Raw genomic sequence first — 12,015 nt, 5'->3', positions numbered from 1 at the left:
TTCTATGTCAACTGTTACAAAGAGTTCTATGCTCTGGCCATCAGGTGTCCCAAGAGCAATGAGTCTCTCGCTCTCTCTCTCTCTCTCTCTCTCTCTGTGTCTCTGTCTCCATCCATCCATCCTCTATCTTCTGTTTTTCCTATTTACTCATGGGTTGGGGACATCTCTAACTGGTCAACATTTATTACCTGTCCTTGTTTCCCCTTGAGAGGGTGGGGGTGAGCTGCTGTCTTGAACTGCTGCAGTCCATGTGCTGCAGGTTGACCCACAATGTCGTTAGGGAGGGAATTCCAGAACTTTGACCCAGTGACACTGAAGGAATGGTCAAAAATTTCCAACTCAGGACAGCAAGTAACTTGAAGGAGAACTTGAAGGTGGTGGTGTTCCCATGTATGTGCTGTCCTTGTCCTTCTAGGTGGAATTGGTCATGGGTTTGGAAGGTGCTGTCTGATGATCTTTGTTGGATTTCTGCAGTGCATCCTGTAGATAGTACACACTGCTGCTACTAAGCACTAATGTTGAAAATCATGAGGGGCATGGATAGGGTCAATAGCCAAGGTGTTTTTCCCTGGGTGGGGGAGTCCAAACTGGAGATCATAGGTTTAAGTGAGAGGGAAAGATTTAAAAGGGACCTGAGGGGAAACGTTTTCACACAGAGGATGGTGCATGTATGGAATGAGCTGCCAGAAGAAGTGGTGGAGGCTGGTACAATTACAACATTGGCATCTGGATGGGTACATGAGTAGGAAGAATTTGGAAGGAGTGGATGCTTGTGGAAGTGGTGCCAGTCAAAAGGACTACTTTATCCTGGATGGTGTCAAGCTTCTTGAGTGTTCTTGGAGCTGAAACCATCCAGACCAGTGGGGAATATTCCATCACACTTGTGTTTTGTGGATGGTGAATAGTCTTTAGGGAGTCAGGAGGTGGGTTACTCGCTGCAGTATTCCTAGCCTCTGACCTGCTCTTGTAGCCACAGTATTTACATGGCGAGTCCAGTTGAGTTTCTGGTCAAGGATATTGATAGTGGGAGGTACAGTGATGGTGACACCATTGACTATCAAGGGGCAGTGGTTAGATTGTCTGTTATTAGGGATGATCATTAACCTGACATTTGTGTGATGTTAATGTTACTTGCCACTTGTCAGCCCCAGCCTGGAAATTGTCCAGATCTTGTTGAATTTGAACATGGACTGCTTCAGTATCTGAGGAGCTGTGAATGGTGCTGAACACTGTGAAATCATCAGTGAACTTCCAAAATTCTGGCCTCATGATGGAGGGAATGTCATTGATGAGGCAGCTGATGGTTGGGCCTGGGATACTACCCTGAGGAACTCCCGCAGAGATGTTATGGAGATGAGATGACTGACCTCCAACACCATGACCTCCTTTGTGCCAGGTGTGGTTCAAACCAGCAAAACGTCTTCCCCTGATTCCCATTTTGCTAGGGCTCTTGATGCTACACTCAGTCAAGTGCAGTCTTGATGTCACTCTTGCCTCTGTCTTGAAATCAGCTCTGTTGTCCATTATTGAACCAAGGATGTAATGAGGTCAGGAGGTGAGTGGCCCTGTGTTGTGCTACTGTTCAAATGAAAATTGCAGGCTGGACTCTAATTGGGGAGTTTTGATAAGAGCATAGAAACAGAAGTAAGCCTTTTGGCCCATCGAGGGTGTCGTACAATTTAATGATATCCTGGCTTGGTAATCATTAACTCTACTGTCTCAACAATACCCCTTGATTCCCTTTGATCTCTACCCATTCCCTGGGAGATTAGGATTGCCTCCATGTAATCATTTCCAAAGCCCCCAGATAAAGTGTCATGGCAGCATTAAATCACTACAATGCAGATAGAGGCCATTCAGCCTATCAAGTTTGCATTGACTCTCTGAAGAGCATTTGACCCACACCCACTCCCACATCCTATAACCCCACATTCCCCGTGACTGATCCACTAAATCTACATGTCCCTGCACACTACAGGACAATTCAGTATGGCCAATCCACCCTAACCTGCACATCTTTGGACTGTGGGAGGAAACCGGAGCACCCGGAGGAAACCCACGCAGACACTGGGAGGATGTGCAAACTCCACACAGACAGTCACCCGAGGCTGGAATTGAACCCGGGTCTCTGGCGCTGTGAGGCAGTAGTGCTAACCACTGAGTCACAGTGCTGTCAGGGCCCAGGGTACTGGGCAGAGCAGGGTTGAGGGCAATAGAAATCTGTCACCAGTTTGGCAAAGCAGAAGATCAGCCGAGTTGACATTCACTATTGAATGTGAAGCCCCCAGTGGGCAAATTGCCTGCAGACAGCTGCAGCAAACCCATGATCTGCTGAATGGGAATCTGGCTCCCGAGGGGGCTGTGGACTTTCAAAAAAGAGCTTTCACCTTCGTAAGTTGCAGGAAGAAAGAGGGAACCAGCAAGGAAAACTTTTCCAAGATTCCCTCTGTATTTCTTAATGATAGAATTTTACTGTCAAAGAGATTTAAAATGACAAAGTGCCCATAATTGTTTGGGCATCTAACAACTTTGATGGGTTGCACAGACTTTGCCATTGAGCTGTGATACTGAGCGTGGGATTTGCCAGCAGCAGATAGGGAACATGACTTTGTGGAAGGTTTTTCTTGAAATTAATTCACATAGTGAGGGTGTCATCGCCCATCCTTAATTGCCCAAAGAAGCAGTTAAGAGTCGACCCTTTTGCTGCGGGTCTGGAGTCACGTGTACACCAGATTGGGTATTAATTGGGTATTAATAATGTCCCTAAAGGACATTAGTGAACACGGTCATCATTAGAGACTTCATTCAAGATTTCTATTGGACTGAAATTCCAGTACCTGCTATCGGCAGGATTTAAACTGGGTCCCCAAGATCTCACCTGCCTTTCTGGATGAATAATCTAGTGATAGTAGGACTAAGCCATTCCCTCCCTCGTGTTTCCCCTGTGACCCCCACAATGGGGGTCGGCACTGTGAGATAATGACCTCCTGCGAAGGTTCTTTCCAGAGGGATGGGGAGAGGGAATCCTGATCGGAGCAAGGGTGACCGATTTGGGCCAAGGTCAGCTTGTCCCGGTTGATGGTGCCCCACCAATAGTTGACGATTAAGCTAGTTACCGGGAATTAAAGGGGGCTCACTACTGCCTCACAGTGCAAGGGACCCCGGTTCATATCCAGCCTCGGGCGACTGTCTGTGTAGAGTTTGCCCATTCCCCCCCCTGCTAAATATGTGGATAGTAATCGTACAGACCTGTATATATAAATGATTACTCTGTCTCTGTATGCCAAGAAATGGAATGTTTACGTATGTATGGAATGACCAATTGTACAGATCATCAAAATATTTTATGAATAAAGTATATTTTTGAAATAAAAAAAAAGTTTGCACATTCTCCTCATGCCTGGATGGATTTCCTCCCTCAATGCAAAGATGTGCCGATTATGAGGATTGGCCATGGGAGATTGTCCTGCAGTGTCTAGAGATGTGCAGGCTGGGGGGAGCTTAGTCATGGGAAATGTGCAGTTACGGGAATACAGTGGGGTGTAGGTCTTTGCAGGGACGGTGTCGACTGCATGGGCCGAATGGCCTCTTTCCACACTGTAGGGATTGTATGATTCAGTGAGTTTGGAGGAGAGCAGAGCTGGCTATCCCGTGTGGTTGGCGTTCCAATGTACTATGTTGGCTTGTTAAGGGGGAGGGCAGGATCACTTGACGCAGTGACAATGTGGAAAATTGCCTTTATATCTTCAAGCAGTCTCCTGGAGGACATCATGAGAGAGTGGCCGCTCCTTGAGCTGTTTAACAGACTGACAGGACTGGATGTGAAAAACTCTATCAAAGATCCCAACAGTCTTTCAACCAGGCCATGCACCAATCCCTAAATCTGTGTACCCTCTGGAGTTTAGAAGTGTCAGAGGTGATTTAATTGAAACCTATACAATCCTGAGCGACTGGACCAGGTGGATGTGGAGAAGATGTTTCCTCTTATTGGAGAAACTCGGGGGTCATAGTTTAAAAATAAGGGGTTGCATATTTAAACCGAGATGAGGAAACATTGGGTTTCTCCACAGAGGGTTGGGAGTTTTTGGAATTCCCTTCCTGAAAAGGTGGTGGATGCAGAATCTTTAAAATTTTTCAGGCTAATTAAATCACCATAGTCGGACTGGATCATAAGGCTGCTCTCTCGTTAGAGAGAGAGATGACTGGGGATGGTTTAACCCTGATTATCACCGTGCCTCAGGCAAGGGCAAAAAGTTGAGAAGGAGAGTCCTCAGCCAGCGCAGGAAGTCACACGGTGTTGGCGTGACTCGGAATTGCGACTTTGTGGAACGAGGCCATTCAGCCCATCAACCCTCCGAAGAGCATCCCACCCAGACTCAGTTTTATTGATGGCACAAGGGGATGAAAGATTATCAAAGCTGAGGAGGAATGTAGAGTTGAGGTTAAAATCAGATCAGCCATAATCTTAAATAATGGCAGAGAGGTGTCAAGTGGCCTTCTGTTATTTCTTGCCTGCCTGCCTCTCTCTCTTCCATCAAAACACTCCTTCAAACCTCCCTCTTTGACCAAGCACCAGCCTCAATATCATCTTCTGTGCCTCAATCTCAGTGTTTGTTTGTTTGTTAAGACCCTGGATGAAGGAGATTAAGGGCGCTATATAAATTCACCACAAACTTGCACCTTCACTTACGATGCACCTGAAGCAGTGGCTTGGCCCCAGGAGAAGGTGGGGGGGTGAGCTGCCTTCTTGAACCGCTGCAATCTATGTGCTGTTGAGGGTTGACCCTCAAAGTCCTTGGGAGGGGAATTCCAGGACTTTGACCCGGTGACACTGAAAGAACGAAAGGTGAGAATGAGTGGAGGAAGGAGCAGGATAGAGAGTGACAGCATCTACAGCCCTGCATATCCCTGCATGGATTTAGCTGGAGTGTGACTGTGCATAGGCGGACCCCTCACTCTCGGTGACGGAGAGTGGAGAAGGAAGGGAAAGCAATTTCCTTGTCTGACAAATGAACCTGCATTTCTATAGCACCTTCCACAACCTCGGGGCTTCTCAAAATGTTTCACACCGAATGAAATACTTCCAGTTCATGCTGTATTTCAGACAGAGGCTACCTACACAAGATAGATGTAAAAGACCCTATAACAGGATTGCGATAAACGCAGAGAAGGCTCACTCTCCCACATACACACCCTTTCCACCCCAGCCAAACATCCGTCTTAAACATTTATCCCTCAGCCACCTACACTCGAAAAGGAAACCAATTCTCTGCCATGTCCATGGGAGCTTGCTGTGCGATAACTGGCTGTCACATTCCCTACAAACCGAGGTTACAGGGATGAGTGGTTAGCACTGAATTTAATTCCAGCCACAGGTGACTGTCTGAGTGGGTTTCTTCCGGGTGCTCCAGTTTCCTCCCACAGTCCAAAGATGTGCAGGTTAGGGTGGATGGGCAATGCCAAGTTGCCCATAGTGTCCAGGGATGGGCAGGCTAGGTGGATTAGCCATTGGAAATGTAGGGATAAGGTAGGTGGGCAGGTTTGGGTGGGATGTTCTTTGGAGGGCCATTGTGGACGTGATGGGATGAATGGCCTGCTTCCACACTGTAGGGAATCTATGACCTCCTCATTGGTTACAAAACAAAAGGGCATGAGGTTGTGGACGCGCCATCAAAATGCAGATCTTTCAAGGAAGGCAAAGCCATGAGCTGGTGCGAGTGTACCTGGCATTGGGGCAAGGGCTTGGGGCAGTGGTCCCCAGAGCGTGGCTGGGAGTTGAAGGCTGAGGCAGATCTGCCAATGACCACGAGGCTGGGAGGAGGTGGAGGGATCTCTTGGGTCGGGGTGGGTATTCTCCTCTTCTCCCTCATCTGTTTAAAGAGAGAGAGAGAGAGAGACAGAAAAAGAAATTGGATTGCTTTGTTGCCTTGGTTATTGGGTTGGCATGGCAACCCACTCGTCTTGCTCCCTGAAAAAAATATAAGTGAAGGCCCTAGGCTTAATATTTCTCAGTGCATTTGATAGTTTCAATTAGAGGGGGAGGCCTGTTTAATGGTTTCCTGTCAAAATGCTCTTGCAGAATTCTCAGCAGAGGGTGAGGGGGAGAGTGAAGAGAAATAATATTCAGTGCATGCCTTCCAGAACAATCCTCATTTATGCAGCCCCTTTCAAATATAACGAGGAGGAATTCCCTTAGCCTTTAATAAGACATCCAAAATCTTATCTAACCACGGAGAGCTCTGGGCTGATTACAGACCCCTCTCGTTTCTTTGTTTGTCTCGATTCGATTTAAGAGCCTACGAGATTTTTTTTCCCAAGAGAGAGAGATCGCTCCCGCCTTTCTGATACTGAATGCAAATGACACTACACATTGCTGCAAATGGAGCAGGCTGCTTACAGATTTGACTTCCCACAAAACCATCCCTGCAGCAACAAGAAATAAAATCCTGCTGTTCTAGAACTTTCCGATTGCAGTTTCGACACATTAGCAGTGGAAGAGGCAGTAATGATCATTCTTGAGGTGTTCCGATGTTAATGTCATCCTTTCTCATTTATTCATTTTCAAAGGATTCTATAGCTGACGATGTGACTTTTGTGTAATTTTCTTCAGATCATTCTCTTTGTGGTGTTGACCTTTCTTAGTTTATTTATAGGAGAAAGTGAGGACTGCAGATGCTGGAGATCAGAGCTGAAAATGTGTTGCTGGAAAAGCGCAGCAGGTCAGGCAGCATCCAAGGAGCAGGAGAATCGACGTTTCGGGCATAAGCCTTCCTGAAGAAGGGCTTATGCCCGAAACGTCGATTCTCCTCCTTAGATGCTGCCTGACCTGCTGCGCTTTTCCAGCAACACATTTTCAGTTTTGTTTATTTATACTCAGGATGTGGGCATTATTGTCTGGTTCAGCATTTATTGCTCATCCCTACTGCCCCTTGAGAAGGTGGGGGGGTGAGCTGCCCTTTTGAACCGCTGCAGTCTATGTGCTGTAGGTTGACCCCCAATGCCTTTAGAGGGGGGAATTCCAGGACATTGACCCAGCGACACTGAAAGAACAGTGATTTATTTCCAAGTCAGGGTGGTGGGTGGCTTGGGAACACCAGCCCCTGCAAACTCTCCTCCATGTGTCTGCTGCCCTTGTCCTTCTAGATGGAAATGGTCTTGGATTTTGAAGGTGCCGTCTAAGGAGCTTGGGTGAGGTTGTGCAGTGCATCTTGTAGATGGCGCACCCTACTGTCACTGAGCACTAATGATGGATGGAACGAATGTTGAAGATGGTGGATGTGATGGCAACCAAGTGGGCTACTTTGTCATGGAGTTGAGCTTTTTGAGTGTGTTGGAACTGCTACTGAGATGGAGAGGTATTTTCCAAACTGCCTGCCTGCATGGGGTTGAGAAGGATAAGGATATGGGGGGGGGAAAAACTGATGGAAATGTATGAAATTCTCACAGGACTGGACAGACTAGATGCAGGAAGGATGTTTCCCTGGTGATGGAGTCTAGAACAGGAACGTAGCCTCAGGATACTGAGTAGACCACTTAGGACTAAGATGAAGAAACATTTCTTTACTCAGAGGCTAGTCAACCTGTGGAATTCTCTGCCACAGAAAGGCTGGAACACTGAATATATTCAAGAAAAAGATTGTTTTTTTTAGATATTAAAGACACCATGGGACATAGGGAGAAAGTGGGAAAATGGCATTGAGATAGAGAATCAACTGAGATCATATTGAATGGGGCAGCAGGATAGAAGGGCTGAATGGCCTTTTCCTGCTCCTAATTTCTATGATGTAACAAAGGTACTAAAATCATTGGAAACACAAGCTGGAGGTCAAGGAGAATTTCAGGAAGTGTTTCCTTGTCATGACCTTTCTGTGGTGCAGTGGAGAAAAAATCTCTCTCAAGAGATGGATCGACAAAAGGACATTCCAAGAAATACAGACACTTTCTTTCAGATGTTGCTGTTCTTTGTCCCAGGGGTGGGTGGGAATGCGGAGATTCCTCCCACAGCCAGTGGTCAAGGTGAATCGTGTCGGCATTTTTAAGGGAAAACTTGAGGGAGGAAGGGACAGAAGAGATGGGGTGAGATGACAAAGGGGTGGAAGAAGAATTACAGGCATGATGCAGATGGGCCAAATGGCCTGTGTCTGATGGATTTAATAGTGTCTCTCTGGTATCTACTTCATGAACTGGGATCATACGACCATAAAACATACAAACAGAAGTAGGCCATTCAGCCCATTGAGGCTGTTTTGCCATTTGATAAGCTTGTGGCTGATTTAGGAAGCATCTATATTTTCCTGCTTTTTGCCCATAGCCCTTGATTCTCTCCAAGTCTTGGAGATTTGCAGCATGGGACTCGCTCCTTCAGCCCACCTTATCCACGCCAGTCAGCAAACGTCCACCAGCTTTAATCCCATTTCTAGAACTTGGCCTGTAGTCTTGCATGCTCCAGCGTTTCAAGTGTCCATGTAAATCTAAATCTACTTTTCACATGTCTTGAGGGTTCCTGCCTCTACCACCCTTTCAGGCAGGGAGTTTCACATCTCCATCACCTTTGCGGTGAAAAATATTTTCCTCGAATTCCCTCTAAACGTCCTGCTCCCTGTTTTAAAACTGTGCTGTCTGGTTATTGATGCATCTCCCTACCTACGTTGTCCACACCCCTCAGAACTCAATCAGACCCCCCCCCCCCCCTCAGCTCTCAGGAAAGCAAACCCCGACCTGTCTAGCTTCTCTTCATCGCTGAATCGCTCCAGCCCAGACAACATCCTGGTGAGTCACCTCTGCAGCTCTCCAGTGCAGTCAAACACCTCTGCAGCTCTCCAGCTGCAGCTCTCCAGTGCAGTCAAACACCTCTGCAGCTCTCCAGTGCAGTCAAACACCTCTGCAGCCTTTCAGTGCAGTCAAACACCTCTGCAGCTCTCCAGTGCAGTCAAACACCTCTGCAGCTCTCCAGTGCAGTCAAACATCTCTGCAGCTCTCCAGTGCAGTCAAACACCTCTGCAGCTCTCCAGTGCAGTCAAACATCTCTGCAGCTCTCCGGTGCAGTCAAATCCTTCCTATAGTGTGGTGACCACACACAGTACTCCAGGTGTGGCCTAACTAATGTTGCACAGAGCTCCATCATGACCTCCTTGTATTCAATGACTGGACTCCGACATGCACATCAAGGACAATCTGATCCGCTGTACTTCACAGGGTCAGAGCATTCCCTGTGTACTCTTTTGCCTTTTAGTCCTCCTGAAATCCATCATCTCATACATTTTAGGATTAAATTCCATTTGCCACTTGATAATTAAAAATCTGTCTCTGTCAACCTTGAGTATATTTAATGACCCACTCCCAAAGCACTCTGCGGTAAAATATTGGACAGATACACTACCCTTCAAGAAAGGACATGCTTCCTCATCTCTGTATTACCCCCCTACCATGACCCCTTATTCTGAGATGTTACCCTCTGGTCCTTGACACTCCAACAAGGGGAAATAACCTCTCCACATCTAATCTGTCAAGCCCCTTAAGAATTTTAAAACAAAGAGGTACAGAGGTTGGCGATCCGAAACAAAACCTGGTCTACATGGGACTCCAGTCCCACAGCTATGTGGTTGACTGTTAACTGCCCCCTGGGCAGTAAATGCTGGCCTAGCCGGTGATGGCTTCATCCCATGAATGAATGAAAAAAAAAACCAGAAATTACTGGCAAACCTCAGAAGGTCTGGCAGCATCTGTGGGAAGAAAGCAAAGTTAATGTTTCAATTTTGGTGACTCTCCTTCAGAACTCGCAAGAATCTTCTATGTTTCAATAAAGTTGCCTCTCATATTTCAAAAGTCCAATGTGTACAGGCCTAAACTACTTCATGTTGCCTCATAAAACAGTCCCTTGATATCCATTATCAGCTGGACTGCCTCCAAAGTCAGGATATCTCTTCTCAGATAAAGGGATCAAAACTGTTGACAATATTCTAGATGCGGTCTAACTAGTGCCTTCTATGGTTTTAGCAAATCCTTTCTTTTTATATTTTGAAATAAAGGCCAGTGGTACATTTGCCTCCTCTATTCCACCCCCCCCCCCCCCCCCCCCACCCCCTCTCAACTTGGATGCTAGCTTTCTGTGATTTATGTACAAGGACCCCTAAATCCCTCTGGCCTGCTGCTTCCTGCAGTCTTTCTGCCATTTAAATAATATTCAGCTCCTCTATTCTTCCTGCCAATGTTCATCGTGGTGCTAAGAAAGTTAGAAGTTGACAATGTATGCCTAGTCAGTGTCCAAGGTCCAGACACAAGTTACAGAGACATCGCTCCTTGGCTGTTACTTTCACGTAACGAATGTTTGAGGATTGAAGTAATTTAGAAGGAATGGTAACAGGAATATGGCTATTATAATTGCATGTGAGTAAGTGAGCATATGTGCGTGTCTGAGGATATCTGTGTGCAAGTTTGCATGTAAATCAGTGTATTTACATGTGCGTGAGTGTGTGAGTCGGTATGTATATGCATGAAGTGTGTTTGTATAAATCAGTGGGTGTGTGAATCTACCAGGGTTGTGTAATTGTGTGTGTATGTGTACAAGTACACATGTAATGAATATTCATATGTGCAAGTGCACATATAATGTGTATGTATGTGGTATCTGCATATCCAATATGTAAAGTGTGTGTGTATGTTATTACAAGTGTTTGTGTTTGCCGGTGGGTATATGTACACACAGGAGTGGGCATGTCATGAGTGAGTGTGTGAATGTGAGAGTGAGCATATACCTGTTTGAAGTGATTTCTGTGTGTGGTTTGTACACTGGCTGACTCTCTGCAGTGTGGAGAACACTGGATCAGGCAGTGTTTCAGAAGCCAGGCAGAGAAAGCGAGAAAGAGTCAAAGGTCACACCTGGTTTCTGTAACATTTCCCACAACCTCAGAGCATCCCTGAACTCTTTACAGCTGATGAAATCCCTGTGAAGTGTAGTCACTGTTATAACGGAGGATTTTATCATGTTTAACAGCTTCCCGCGCAGGCTGGATGTTTGAACCTGATTTCGTCAAGAACGAGATGTTGATTCACGAATCAATGGGTTCCCAATCTGCTCTGTTCAATGGGATTTGGTAGAAAGATTTATTCAGGGAGAACTGGTATTGGGACAACCAGAGCCAGTCGACATTCACAAGGTGGAAGTTTCCTGTTTGCCATTCCTAATCAATAAACTGTGACTGTACTTGAATGAGATGGGTCCCTGTGTGATTTATTTCACGTTTGTCACGGAGATAATGTGTCAGAAATGGAGTGAAAAGCTTCCACTGATTCCTAGATGTTGGAGTGGTCTCTAAACGTTATTTTGCGCTCACTGGCAACGCAATTTAGATCTTTAATTAATGCAAAACCAGTGGGAAACTTCATGTTGCCTGTCATTGTGCCCTCAGTAAGAGAGGGGTAAGTGGGGGTGCCCTTTACAAGGTGCAACCTAAACTCTATTTGCATTAATTCGTAAGGGATCTCAACTGTCTTTTCCACTTCCGTTTGGACCGTTGAAGGGAATGCAATGTCTGTGCCTACAAATCAGGACATGTGAGGAATAGTTTCACCTAGCGACAGGTTCAGTTCAAAAGAAAACCTGATTGGATCACTTAACCTCCCGGTTACCAAGAGAATAGAGCCACTGTCAACCAATCCCAGAATGCATGGCTGGAAGAGAAAGCCATTATTCACTCACAGGATGTGGGCATCACAGATTGGGCCAGCACTTATTACCCTTTGAGAAAGCAGCGGTGAGCTGCCTTCTTCAACCCGCTGCAGTCCATGGGCTGTAGATTGACCCACAATGCCTTTGGGGAGGGAATTCCCAGGATTCCGACCCAGCGACACTGAAGGAACGGCGATATATTTCCACAGTCAGGATGGTGAGTGGCTTGGAAGGGAACTTTGGATGGGATGGTGTTTCCATATGGGAGGAGAAAGTGAGGGCTGCAGATGCTGGAAATCAGAGCTGAAAATGTGTTGCTGGAAAAGCGCAGCAGGTCAGGCAGCATC

General features: G+C 46.4%; 1 protein-coding gene across 4 annotated transcripts in view; it reads left to right on the top strand.

The window, feature by feature from the left end:
• The window catches only part of dpf1 (D4, zinc and double PHD fingers family 1), a 77,001-nt gene that overhangs the window by 41,980 nt on the left and 23,006 nt on the right, over positions 1–12,015 (top strand). The window contains exon 9 of one of the 4 annotated variants that reach the window (XM_043680778.1): positions 10,994–11,191. The exons of the other annotated variants lie outside the window; for them this stretch is intronic. Within the exon in view, the coding sequence (XP_043536713.1) occupies positions 10,994–11,097 (104 nt within the window). The 3' untranslated portion in view covers positions 11,098–11,191. Of the gene's footprint in view, positions 1–10,993; positions 11,192–12,015 lie in introns of those variants that run through there. 4 annotated transcript variants of the gene reach the window in all.

This window comes from Chiloscyllium plagiosum, chromosome 41 (assembly GCF_004010195.1).
Source record: "Chiloscyllium plagiosum isolate BGI_BamShark_2017 chromosome 41, ASM401019v2, whole genome shotgun sequence".
In the NCBI taxonomy this organism is placed as follows: Eukaryota; Metazoa; Chordata; class Chondrichthyes; order Orectolobiformes; family Hemiscylliidae; genus Chiloscyllium; species Chiloscyllium plagiosum.
Note: the sequence above shows the minus strand (reverse complement) of the source record. Positions and strands in the feature narration are given on the sequence as shown.